This window comes from Giraffa tippelskirchi, chromosome X (assembly GCF_054371585.1).
Source record: "Giraffa tippelskirchi isolate mGirTip1 chromosome X, T2T-mGirTip1v1.2.pri, whole genome shotgun sequence".
NCBI lineage: Eukaryota > Metazoa > Chordata > Mammalia > Artiodactyla > Giraffidae > Giraffa > Giraffa tippelskirchi.
In genome coordinates this window covers 109,948,914-109,962,111 of record NC_137289.1, presented here as the reverse complement: position 1 = coordinate 109,962,111, position 13,198 = coordinate 109,948,914, and the positions used below count along the sequence as shown (strand labels likewise).

The following is a 13,198-nucleotide window of genomic DNA, read 5'->3' as shown; positions in this document are numbered from 1 at the left end:
GATGAATGCTAAAAGAAAAAGAAAGCTAACTGAAGAAACTAGGTGAAACAGAGTTCACCATTATTGTCTTTAACTAAACCTATAGTCCTCAAACTAGAAAGACCCCTGAGAATGCCACTGAATAATTGATAAGCATCCTGTTGAATTTTGACATTAAAAAGTTGAAGACATATGTAGGTTACTCAGTTCAATGTGGCCAAATGCAGAGTGATGACTGTTAGATCAGATCATCAGCAAATATTAAAATTTAAGGAATTTTAACTCTACAGTGTTACGATTTATCTGTGAAAGTCAAATGATAGAATGCCTCTTTCTCCAGTGACACCATATAAGCAGAATGCTAAAACTCAGATAACCTATTAAACATACTTTCAAAATTGGCTGGTTTCAGTGATCAAGTCAGGGAACAAATCTTTTTTTCTCCCACTGTGTATCCTTTTGTTTTTATTGAAATATAGTTGATTTACAGTGTTTTCAGGTGTACAGAGAACAAAGGTTTGTTTGGTTGTTTTTTTTTTTTCTAGTTTAGGTCCAGTGATGTAGCCGAGTTCTTGGCACATTGTAGATGCTTAATATGTGCTTGCTGAATGAATGAAGACCTAGTATTTTTTAGTAATAGATAAAAATTAAGAAATGAATTATTTTAAGATGCTGATAAGAACTGACATCCTTTAACCTGTAGTTAAAATATAGTTGTGATAAGTGGATTATTTCCCATATATACAGATAGATTGCCTTTCAGGATAAAAAATTATGTAGATCTAATTGCAAATTTTATGTTTTTCAAGATTTTTATTAAAGGATGGCCAACTGTGGCTATGCGCTCCTCAGGCAAAACAAATATGGAAATGCTTAGCAGAGAATGCAGTTTACCTTTGTGATCGTGAAGCCTGTTTTAAGTGGTATTCCAAGTTGATGGGGGATGAACCAGACTTGGATCCTGATATTAATAAGGACTTCTTTGAAAGCAATGTACTTCAGCTTGATCCATCCTTATTGACTGAAAATGGGATGAAATGTTTTGAACGATTCTTCAAAGCTGTGAATTGTCGGGAAGGAAAACTGGTGGCCAAAAGGAGAGCATATATGATGGATGATTTGGAACTAATTGGATTAGACTACCTTTGGAGGGTAAGTGAGAAGGAGGAACTTGATAAACAGTGTATGTGATACAGGTTTTTCAAATAGGTAAGAAATCACAATTTTACGTATAAATTATATGTATATGTGCTGCTCTGATGCTTGTCCTAGGAGCTAGTGATAGTTCATCTTTATCTTACTATGTCATTTGTCATTGGACTTTTTCATATCTCTCTCCCTCCACCTCACCCTCCTTCTGCTACTGATATTCCTCTTCTCTTGGCTTAGAATCTGTCTGCCCCCGATGTGTTTAGAAGTAAGTGCACTAACCATAGAAATCTTTCATGCCTCTCCATGAAAGTTATTTTCTTCCCTTTTTAATTTAATGTAAAACTCTGTTTCTTTTCAGTATTAATTTTAGCTTATTATACACTTAATGCTGATATAGAAGACAGAAAAGAAGACTTTATTTAGAAAGGCTTTTGAATGTATACTTTATCAGCACTGTTTTAACTTGCAATATTATATATATTTTTTAGTTGAGTTATAATTGACATACAATACCATATTAGTTACAGGTGTACAACACAGTGATTTGATGTATACATATTGCAGAATGATCACAATCTATTGTCACAGTTTTTTTTTTCCCTTGTACTGAGAACTTTTAAGATTTACTTGGGACTTCCCTGGTGGTCCAGTGGCATTTGTTTCTTTGATTTTTAGATTCCGTATATAAGTGAAATCATACAGTATTTCTCTCTCTGACTTATTTCACTTAGCATAATGCCCTCAGGTTCCATCCATGTTGTAGCTATTAATATATTAGTCCTATCTTTAAATATCTTTAAAAATCTGACCTGTTTGCAGCAGTTTATATTGTTTTCTGGATATGAAATGCATTTCTGCAAACCATAGGCAGACTAAGTTGTCTATTTTAGTATTTGATTACTCACACTTTAAGTGATTTTCAACATTTTTAAACAGCAGAAACCATTTTTTAAAATCAAAGTTTACATAACACTTCAAAATGTAAAACTAGTTGAAGTGAGAAAAGAAAGCCTGGTTGTTTTTTTTCTTGTGACTCAGTCTCCCTATGCTTTACTCCCTTCCCCCTCCATGCCTATTGTAGGGTTCATCCCTAAAACTCTTCATCACTCCTGGAGTTCTATACATAGTTTGAAAACCACTGATATGATTAGATGATAAAGATCTATAGTAATGGGGTGGGTAGCCTTTTATGCTAAGCTGTATTTCATGTAATCTTGATTTCCTTTAACTAATTTAAATTCCTTCTTTAATATCTCACTACTTGGTTGTTGTTGTTTAGTCACTGAGTCATGTCCAGCTCTTTTGTGACCCCATGGACTATAGCCCTCTAGACTCCTCTGTCCATGGGATTTCCCAGGTAAGAATACTGGAGTGGGTTAGCATTTCCTTCTCCAGGGGATCTTTGTGACTCAGGGATCCAACCTGCGTCTCCTGCATTAGTGGGCAGGGCTTCCCTGGTGGCTCACCTGCCAATGCAGGAGACCCCAGTTCGATTCCTGGGTTGGGAAAACACCCTGGAGAAAGGGATAGGCTACCCACTCCAGTATTCTTGGGCTGCCCTGGTGGCTCAGATGGTAAAGAATCTGCCTGCGATGCGGGAGACTTGGGTTCGATCCCTGCATTGGGAGGATCCCCTGGAGAAGGGCATGGCAACTCTCCAGTATTCTTGCCTGGAGAATCCCTATGGACAGAGGAGCCTGGTGGGCTACAGTCCATGGGGTCACAAAGAGTCGGACACAACTGAGCGACTAAACACAGCACCAGGGAAGCCCACTACTTGGTTACCAAGATGTTGAATTGCAGGAGTAAATGATACTAATGACAGCATATTTTATTCTTAGTGAAATGTGTCTTCCTTTCTTAACTTGATTTATACAAACACTTGAGTTTTGCTTTTGTTACAGTTGGTCTGTTTTCTCACTTTAATTTGATTATTAAAAGTCAATATTCCTTTTTAAATTATTGAATGCTGTATTAAAAATACTGAAGGTATGGTTTGAATGGAAATAGCCAACTAAAATATTTCTTGAAAGATATTTACACTTGAATCTTTTTGAATCTAGGTGGTGATTCAGAGTAATGATGATATTGCCAGCAGAGCTATAGATCTCCTTAAAGAGATATACACAAACCTTGGTCCAAGGCTACAGGTCAATCAGGTGAGTATTAACATGTATTAAAATTTTCACAAGTTTGAAGAATTTTTTCTTTAATTCAGAATTAACTAGAAAATTGTTTTAACTCATAAAAATATACCTAAAATATTTAGTCCACATTTCTCTCATACAAAATGCTGTCTAAATGAGTCTCGTTTTGAAAATTATCTTGAAGTGATTATTTTGAGTATAATTATAGTAGGAGATTTCAGCTGAATTTCTTTCAATTTTAACACCACATCCTGAAATTCAGTTTTTGTGTGTCTAGTTTATACTTGTTAACTTTTAAATAACCTTAGCTTTCTTTGACAAAACATAATGAGTGTTTGTTGTTGTTTTTATTTTATTGAAGTGTAGTTAATTTACAGTGTTTTGTTAATTTCTGCTGCACAGCAAAGTGACTCAGTTATACATATATACAATGTCTTTTTTTATATTCTTTTCCATTATGGTTTATCACAGGATATTGGATATATTTCCCTGTGCTGTGCAGTAGGGCCTTGTTTATCCATTCCATATATAATAGTTTATATCTACTAATCCCAACCCTTCCCTCCCCTAACCTCTCACCCCCCTTGACAAGCACAAGTCTGTTTTCAAACATAGTGTGTTTTGTTATCAGTATAAACTCTTGTTAAATACGATTATGGTTAAATGAGATCTACCTTTAAGTTAATTGTTCCCATCTTTAATTATTTAAAACTTGAACTGTCTTTATTTGGCCCATTATTTGTAGGTGGTGATCCATGAAGACTTCATTCAGTCTTGCTTTGATCGTTTGAAAGCCTCCTATGACACTTTATGTGTTTTGGATGGTGACAAAGACAGTATTAATTGTGCGAGACAGGAAGCTGTTCGAATGGTTCGAGTATTAACTGTATTAAGGGAATATATAAATGAATGTGACAGTGATTATCATGAGGAAAGAACAATTCTACCTATGTCAAGGTTTGTAACTGATCTACAGTGCTGTTACTTAATTATTTGACAGTCTCCTAGCCATTGGATTTTAAAATGTGATGATGTACAGGAAGATGGAGAGGAAATTTTTCATTTTTGAAAATGTTTAGCATCTTGCTTAAGAACAGTGATTGTATCTTACAGAATCTTTTTTTAATAGTAGACCTTTTTTGTTTTGTTTTCTGGATCTGTTTTTTGTTGGGTTTTGTTTAGGGCATTCAAATTAAGTCTAGTTTCTTTTTATTCTGGGGGGGCGGTTTGTTTGGTGTTTTGTTTTTGTTTTTGCCATTGACTTTATTGCCCATTAAATGTTGCCAGGGATATTTTGCAGTTGAGGTGTTTTGACACCATTCGTTTCCACTTTTGAAAATAATAGTATAGTCTGATTGCAGAGTTAATTGGAAAGAACTCTTAAAATAGCCTGCTTTGACAGATAGCCAATATAGTAAGAAATATTTTCAAATGATTAGTTACATTTCTTTTTTCACCCAATTTTATTGAGATATAATAGACATACAGCCTTTATAAGTTTATAATAATTTAGTACATCATGAAATGATTACAATAAGTTTAATGAACATCCATCATCTCATATAGGTAGAAAAGAAAAATTACTCTTCCTTTGTGCCAAGAACTGTCAGGATTTATTCTCTTAACAGCTTTCATATATAACAGCATTATGTTAATCATGTTGAACATTACATCTCTAGTACTTAGTTATATCTGGAAGTTTGTACCTTTTAGTCACCTTTATTCAATTCCTCACTCCCTGTCCTTCCCCCTACCTGCTGATCATAAGTCTGATCTCTTTTTCTATGAGTTTATTTGATTTTGAGGTATAATTGACCTACAATACTATGTTAATTCCTGGTATACAACTTAGTGGTTGAATATTTCATTACAGAACGATCACCATGATAAGCCTAGTTACCACCTGTCCCGTGGCTCTTTTATTTTGTAACTGGGAGTTTGTGCCTCTTAAAATTTCCCTTACCTAATTCACTCATCTTTGGGTCTATTAATGTTTCTCTTTAAGATTTTACCATTTAGTAATTGCAAACAATATGTATAATTTAGAAATATTTATTGAATATGAGCCATTAGTATTTAAGAGTTCTATTTTTAACCATGAAATTATTTAAATTGCTCCTTGAATATGTTTTTTATTTTTTTGCTTCTTATCTGCAGAAGATAATATGCCCACATAAATATCATTGAGGGGATGAGTTTTGATATTAGTTGGGCTTTTATAGCATAAAAATAAGTAAAATGTTACTCATGTCTCTGTTATAATGTCTTGTAACTAGCTACCTACAAACTAGGTACAAGAGTAACAACTATGATTATTGTGTTTTGAAGATTAGTTATAATATTTGTAGTTAAAAGGAGCAGTAAATGCTTGTTTTTAAGATCCTAAAAATAATGGGCTTCCCTGGTGGCTCAGATGGTCAAGAATCCTCCTGCAACGTGGGAGACCTGGATTCAATCCCTGGGTTGGGAAGATCCCCTGGAGGAGGGCATGGCAGCCTACTCCAGTATTCTTTCCTGGAGAATCCCCATGGACAGAGGAGCCTGGCATGTTACAGTCCATTGGGTTGCAAAGAGTTGGACATGACTGGGCATCTAAGCACAGCACACAAAAATAATATGTCTTTAACTCATTTTCTCTTGTTTAGTAAGGGAATATTCCATTTTAAATTCCTAGCTTTATTTTCTTAGCAAGAAGATTGAAAGTCTGCTGAATACGATGATGTTTTCCCTTTTTATTTTCCCAGAGCTTTCCGTGGTAAACATCTGTCTTTTATAGTTCGATTTCCAAACCAAGGCAGACAGGTTGATGACTTGGATGTATGGTCTCATACAAATGATACAATCGGTTCAGTACGACGATGTATTCTCAATCGTATCAAAGCCAATGTAGCTCATACAAAAATTGAGCTCTTTGTGGGTGGTGAACTGATAGATCCTGCAGATGATAGAAAGTTGATTGGACAATTAAACTTAAAAGATAAGTCGGTAAGTATCTATAATTACCAAATCTTTCAAGAAAATCAAGCCTGAGACTCTCAATTTAGTAGTCAGCATTTCAATCAAGAAATGTTAATGAAGCATCCGTTATATGTGCGACTGTATTAGGTGTTTGAATTACTGTAACACTGAGACAGGCATAATGGTGCCTACAATATAGCAGAGGAAAAGGTTTCTAAAAACAAAACTATTTAAGTGATTAGGTTAGACAATAGTTATAAATTATATTTCTAAAAGTATAGTGTGTAGTTTTTTGTTTTGATTGGTATATCACTACTGTTTTCTGTGTTTTTCCTTGTCTTTGATACTAACTTAGTATATCATTTTTAGCTAATTACAGCCAAACTTACACAGATCAGTTCTAATATGCCTTCAAGCCCTGATAGCTCTTCTGATTCCTCAACTGGGTCTCCTGGAAACCATGGTAATCATTACAGTGATGGTCCCAATCCAGAAGTGGAAAGCTGTTTGCCTGGGGTGGTGAGTAGATAGTTTTAAACTATTATATGCAAGGCATTATGCTAGATTTTTTAAGAAGAACGTGTATAGAATAGTTCTCTTTTTTTGAGCTTACAATTTATTGTGGCAAAATATCAAATAACTGTACAGTTAACCATCAACTTTCAAATGGATCCGTTTGAAAGATGATTGTAACTTGGTTGAAATTTTTAAAACCACATTTTGTATAGATAGAGTGTCATTATATTTACATAAAACTAGCCTATGATACAACTTAATTATAACTTGTAAGTTCACTGAGAAAATAGCACTGTATTTTGTATTTGTACCACAAAAAATGAATTCTTCAGAACTGTTTCTGTAGGAAAATACCCACAGTCTTTCTCAGATCGTCAGTAACGTATTTTTGTTTCTAAAGAAAGTAACTTCTCCCTCCCTTACCTCCCCACAAAAATTTTAATGGCTACAATAATACCAGCCACTCTAGTGTCGGAAGAGTTGGCTCTATCAGTTGGATTAGGAATTTAACTGTTAGGGGGGCATGGCAGCCGTTTGTTTATACAGAATCTGACTTGTATGAATAATAGAAATAGTTTAACAAAATAGTAAAAAAGCTGTCAGACACAAAGTACTAGAGGTGGCTTGGATAATATATTCAGTCTACATTATGAAGGATTGCTAAAGGTGAGAAGATGATGACCATCTTGATGATGACCATCTTGATGATGACCAGAGGTGAGTAGGCTGACCATTTCAGGATAGAAATGACAGAAGCAACAGTGTGGAGATTAACAAACACATTTATTTGGGGACTCTTCCTTTGTGGAGATGTAATTTACAGGTAAACATTTCGTGTATTTTGTATTCTAGATAATGTCACTGAATCCCAGATACATCTCTTTCCTTTGGCAAGTTGCAGACTTGGGTAGCAACTTAAATATGCCACCTCTTAGAGATGGAGCAAGAGTACTTATGAAACTTATGCCACCAGGTGAGAATCTTCTTCTTAAATAATTATAGTGTTGATAAAGTACATGTTGGACAGGAATGGGTTTGTTAACAAATTCTGTTCCTAGATGGAAAAAAATGGGAGTTGGCAAACTATAGTTCACTGGCCAAATCCAGCCCACTGCCTGCTTTTTGAATAGTCCAAGAGTTAAGGATGGTTTTTACATTTTCTAATTGCTAAAGAAAAAAATCAAAAAGAATATTTTGTGACTTACGAAAATTATATGACATTTAAATTTTGATATCCATAAACAACGTTTGATTGGTGTACCAGCTATCCTCATTCATGGACATGCTGTCTGTAACTGCTTTTGTCATAGCGTAGCAGCAGTTATGGGAGAGACCATATGGCCTGCAAAGCCTTAAATATTTACTATCTGGCCCTTTACAGAAAACATTTTCTGACCCTTGGACTGTGTTTTGGGTCATGTGTCATCTATAGCATTGTTTCTTTTTTATTCCTGGGAAACAACCTTTTTCAGTTTGTAGCTTTTATTATCTGTTTGTATTATGTAAATAATACCCTCATACAACTGTCAATTTTACATAGCTACTGATTTTCCATTGTGGAAGTAAAAATTTATTTCCACTTTCTTCCAATTTTTTCTTTTTCCTTTTTTTGCCTGCACCACATGGCATGTTAGTTCCCTGATCTAACCCAAGCCCCCTGCAGTGAATGGGCGGAGTCTTAACCACTGCCCCTGTAGGGAAGTCCCTCCTCCGATATTTTCTTAAAATCATATTCAGCATTTGCTTTTTCAAGAGTGTGTGAAAAGTAGTTTGCTAGATAAATGGCAGGGTTTTTTTCAGGGCTTAATAATTTTCCCTTTTCATTTTCTTGATTTTCTATACACCTATCACTAATTCTTTCCACGTATTCTCTAATAATCTCTCAAAATAATTTTCCATTATCATGGGTATTATATAATATGTTGGCTCCGCTGTTGTCTTGGAATTTTTCTTCTGCCTCCTCTCATCTGGTTGCTGTTTGTTATGCAGTTACTATTTTGGGACTTATTTCTTCAGCCTTCCTGTGGTAGATTTCTGTTCATCAGCTCCTATGTCTTGAGCCTTTCTTGAGGTACTCTGTTATCGTGCTGAGGCACACCTTCCTGCATTTATTTCAGAAGGGGTACATGGGAGGTGGTTTGGTTTGTTTGTTTGTTTGTTTCCAAAACAATACTAATCTGAATATATAACGTTCATATTTGATTAGTAGTTCGGCTTTGTGGTGGCATCCTTAACTTTTTCTAGCTCTTCTGTTAACTTCTTGACCCCAGATAGTCTAGTGTTAAAATTTTAAGACCTTCCTCCAAGAAATCCTTTCCGTAGGATTTTGTTTTTCATGAACACATTTCAGTGTTTGTGCTCTAATAGATGTTTTCGTCTAAAACCTAACATTCTACAGTTATGAGCTGAAAATAAGAATTGGACCAGATCATTTGATTCTATACACCTTTAAAAAAATGTTTAAAAAAACTTTTTGGACACATTTACTACCTTACAGAAAAGTTGTAAGTACAATTCAAGAACTCCAACAATGATAAGGTAAAGCCTTGCTTCTCCCCTGTAAATTATGTGTGATCACTATTTACTCATAGATTATTATTTTATCCATTGGGTTATAGCCATTGCGTTGTTGTTGCTCAGTTGTTGAGTAGTGTCCGAATCTTTTTGACCCCATGGACTGCAGGCGCTTCAGGCTTCCCTGTCCTCCACTGTCACCCAGAGTTTGCTCAAGTTCATGTCCGTTGAGTCGGTGATGCTATCTAACCACCTTATCATCCATTACAGCCATTATAATCATTATTTATTTTGATGCTCAGCTGTCCCAGTTACGGTCAGTGGATGTATGCACTGTGTTTTCTATATGAACCCAATGCTTTTTTAGATGTAGTTTAGATATAGTTTTATCATCTTTCAAGTACTTTTTATTTTCTGGCACAAGATATTTAAAGTTCATGTAGTGCTTTCTCTGTTCCAGCCCTAGAATCAGGCATTTCTCCTTTTAGCAAGGGGGAGGGTACTCTGGTAGAAACCAGAATCCAACAGCTAAATTGTGCTCGTTACTACTGGGGTGTTCTTGTCACCTAGGCCTTTTCTTTGAACTGAGGAAGTAATACACACTTAAACACACACACATTTATATCAGAAACATGGACTCATACTGACTAATCTGCTTTTTAGTTTTTCTGCATTCCATATTTGTCTCTATTCTCTGCATTAGTGAGACATCTGCTTCCCAGCTATATCAGTCTATTGGGGAGGGAGATAGAGTAGAAAGTTGCATCTTTTGCAGACTTCAGTCACTCTGTTTTTAAAGTCTTTGATTCATCTGTATCTGCTCAAGTATATTTTGCTTTCATATCCTTAACTTTCCTAGAATTTGGTGGGGTGCTGATTTATAGGTACCCTTCCCCCCCCCAAAAGCACTTCTTGGGTTCAGCTAAGCCAGCTATTAATATCTTCCATCCCCTCTACACCTTCAATAATTTGCCGACATCTCTAACGTTCTTTCCACTCCTTTCAGTGTCTTTATTCTTTTTGAGTTTATGTATTTTAATTTATTCTCATTTTAGTGACGTTTATTGCGGATAAATGCAGTTCAGTAATTGGCCTAGATAATTTTTAAAACTGTCTTGTGTTTCTGTTATCTCCTTTTTCTGAAGTAGACACCATGTTGACCTTTCTCACCCCGTCTTGTTTCCTGAGTCATATGGTATAGAATCAATTCAGATGTTAATTAGATTCTTAAATAAAGCTTTTCTTAATGACTTGATTTAATTTGATCTTTATCTGTTGTATTGCTTAGAATTTATTTTACTTACCTAGTATTCGAGTAACAGTTGTTGCTTTATGTATGCAAATTCAACTTGAACATTTGAAAAGGCCATCTCGTAATCCCTGATGTGATTGGAGCATACTGCCACCAGATGGTGAGAGTGAGCTCTTGCCAGGCAGCTCAAGCAGAAAACTAAAGAGGGTGCTTTTATCATATTTTATATAATCCAAGTATCGTACCTAAATTTGAAATAGCCAGCTTTGAAAATGCCAGTAATGGTTGTACGACAGTAGACAAATCATAGGCTTTGGACTCAAATGGACTAGAGTTCATCCTGCTTCTTCAAGTTGCTACTCCATGGCCTTAGACATAAGTTTTCTTAGTTTTTCAGAGCTTCCTTATCTGTAAAACTGGACCCGTAATAACTGTTTCATAGAATTGCATAGATTAAATGGGATCGTATATGGAAAACCCTAGCCTAGTGACTGGTATTTAATCAGTATTCAACAAGTGTTAACCTAGTGTTTGTCACTGTGGTTGTTAACACACGTGGGCATGTGCATGAACACATTCTTTAAGAAAGGAAGCAGGAGCTCAAAGAAGAGGAAGTAGTTATAAATTCTGTTTCTAACATTTGAGGAATCATTTAGTCTTTGTGCACACTTGCACATACTTTAAAAGGAGGAACAAAACCAAGGTGGAATTAGAAGCTTTTTCCTAGTAATTGACTTCTGTTTATTCTGAATCTTTGCTTAAAGTCAAGTACCTCCATTATAATTTGCTGTTAAACCTTACAACTTACACAGTCCTCTGTAGGTAAACTCCTCAGGAGTTCTTGTGACCCTCACGCACATCAGGAAACCAGGTTTTTGCCTGATACAGAGAAGTTAAAATGTATATTGCTTTACCAGCAGAGGAGTTGCTTTTCCTCTTCAGAGCTTTCTTTTTCCCAGGAGTTTAATCTAACTAATACCTTCACACTTGTTAAGTTACTTAACCTCACAACATTCCTATGGAGGGAATTATTACTTACGTTTGTATTTTAAAAATGGGGAAACTGAGGCACAGAGTGTTCTGTTGTTGTTGCTGCTGCTGCCACTGCTGCTTTTGGCCAGAGATAACGCAGCTTAAAGGAAGTTCTAAGATAATGCATGCAGTTGGCCTCTAAAGTTTGTACTCTTAACCCATGTGTTACTGCTCATCATTTTCTAGACTTTTTAATAGCATGCTGCTATATCATATAATCGGAGAAGGCACTGGCAACCCACTCCAGTGCTCTTGCCTGGAAAATCCTATGGACGGAGGAGCCTGGCAGGCTTCAGTCCATGGGGTCGCGAAGCGTCGGACACGACTGAGCGACTTCACTTTCACTTTTCACTTTCATGCATTGGAGAGGGAAATGGCAACCCACTCCAGTGTTCTTGCCTGGAGAATCCCAGGGTTGGGGGAGCCTGGTGAGCTACCGTCTGTGGGGTCGCACAGAGTTGGACACGACTGAAGTGACTTAGCAGCAGCAGCAGTATATCGTATAATTAATTAGGCTTAGGTATCTCTTCAAAGGACTAGAAAGAGATAAACTAAAATCCAGGATTATGGGCAGTTTAAATTTTTCTCTTATTTTCCATATTTTGTTAAATGAGCATGTACATAATTGAGGACCTAAGTTATTTAGGTTCATAGATGCTAAAGGTGAAATGGCCGCTAGTGATTTGGTTCAGTTCCCTCAAATGAATAAGCTATAATCCAACATTAAATGATTTACTTAAAATTCAGTGCATCCTTTTCTTATAGCTCTTGTTTCTTTTCTCCTATTCCCTTTGCCCTTCACTCAGAATACTTATAAAACTAAGCAGGATGTTTTCAGATACAGTATATGAATTGGTTTCTTTGTAGAGAATAATTTGGATCTTTATTGTCTAAAAAAGTTTCTGAGAAAACCTAAAATACCCAGTGTTAGAGATTAAACTAGTATACTGGTTAAAATGACGCATCATTTTAATCATTAAAAATGATGTAAAGGGTGAATATTTAATGACAGGATAAGATATTCACAAATGTTATATTATTAAAACAATATTTCATTCAGTTGCATGTTACTCCCTTCAGAATAGGGAAAACCAACAATTTCAACATTAATTTGAATTTTTTTTGATAAGATATTTCCAGGCCACTAAAAATGAGCTTAGCCTATGGAAATTATAGTAATTTTCAGTTATCTTTACTCTTCAAAAAAAAAAAAAAAAAGCTTTTACTTAAAAAAGAAAATCTTATTTATCCAAGTGTATTTAAATCATAAGGCATTTACCTTGCAGATTATTTCATTATTAAAGTACATTCTGAAGTAACTTTGACTGTTTGGTAGCTAATAATGGGATTCTTTCTCTTTTCTACTGTATCTTTTCACTGTGATTTAAATGAAGTGCATCTTTTAATATTATAAAAAAAAATCTTTTTACTTTGAGGTACTGTTCCCTTTTTTTAATGTTTACTTTTTAAGGTACAGTTTCTAATGGAACCACTAAGTTTCTTGCATTGTAACAAACCAGTTAATACATGGTGTCATGGAGGCTAACATTAGAGAAGTCGGAAAGAAGAGCTTATCATACTTTCATTTTGTTATTTTCAGTAAGAACTACTTCCTTTTGAAGTGTGTTGTATTTTTTTAGTCTCCGTT

General features: G+C 35.3%; 1 protein-coding gene across 6 annotated transcripts in view; it reads left to right on the top strand.

Moving 5' to 3' along the window:
• USP9X (ubiquitin specific peptidase 9 X-linked) overlaps positions 1–13,198 on the top strand; it is a 139,298-nt gene that overhangs the window by 88,049 nt on the left and 38,051 nt on the right. For all 6 annotated transcript variants that reach the window (XM_081564465.1, XM_081564468.1, XM_081564467.1 and 3 more), the window contains exons 16-21: positions 789–1,131; positions 3,195–3,290; positions 4,024–4,235; positions 6,023–6,263; positions 6,606–6,755; positions 7,605–7,725. In XM_081564465.1, coding sequence (XP_081420591.1) covers positions 789–1,131; positions 3,195–3,290; positions 4,024–4,235; positions 6,023–6,263; positions 6,606–6,755; positions 7,605–7,725 — 1,163 coding nt within the window. The remainder of the gene's footprint in view (positions 1–788; positions 1,132–3,194; positions 3,291–4,023; positions 4,236–6,022; positions 6,264–6,605; positions 6,756–7,604; positions 7,726–13,198) is intronic.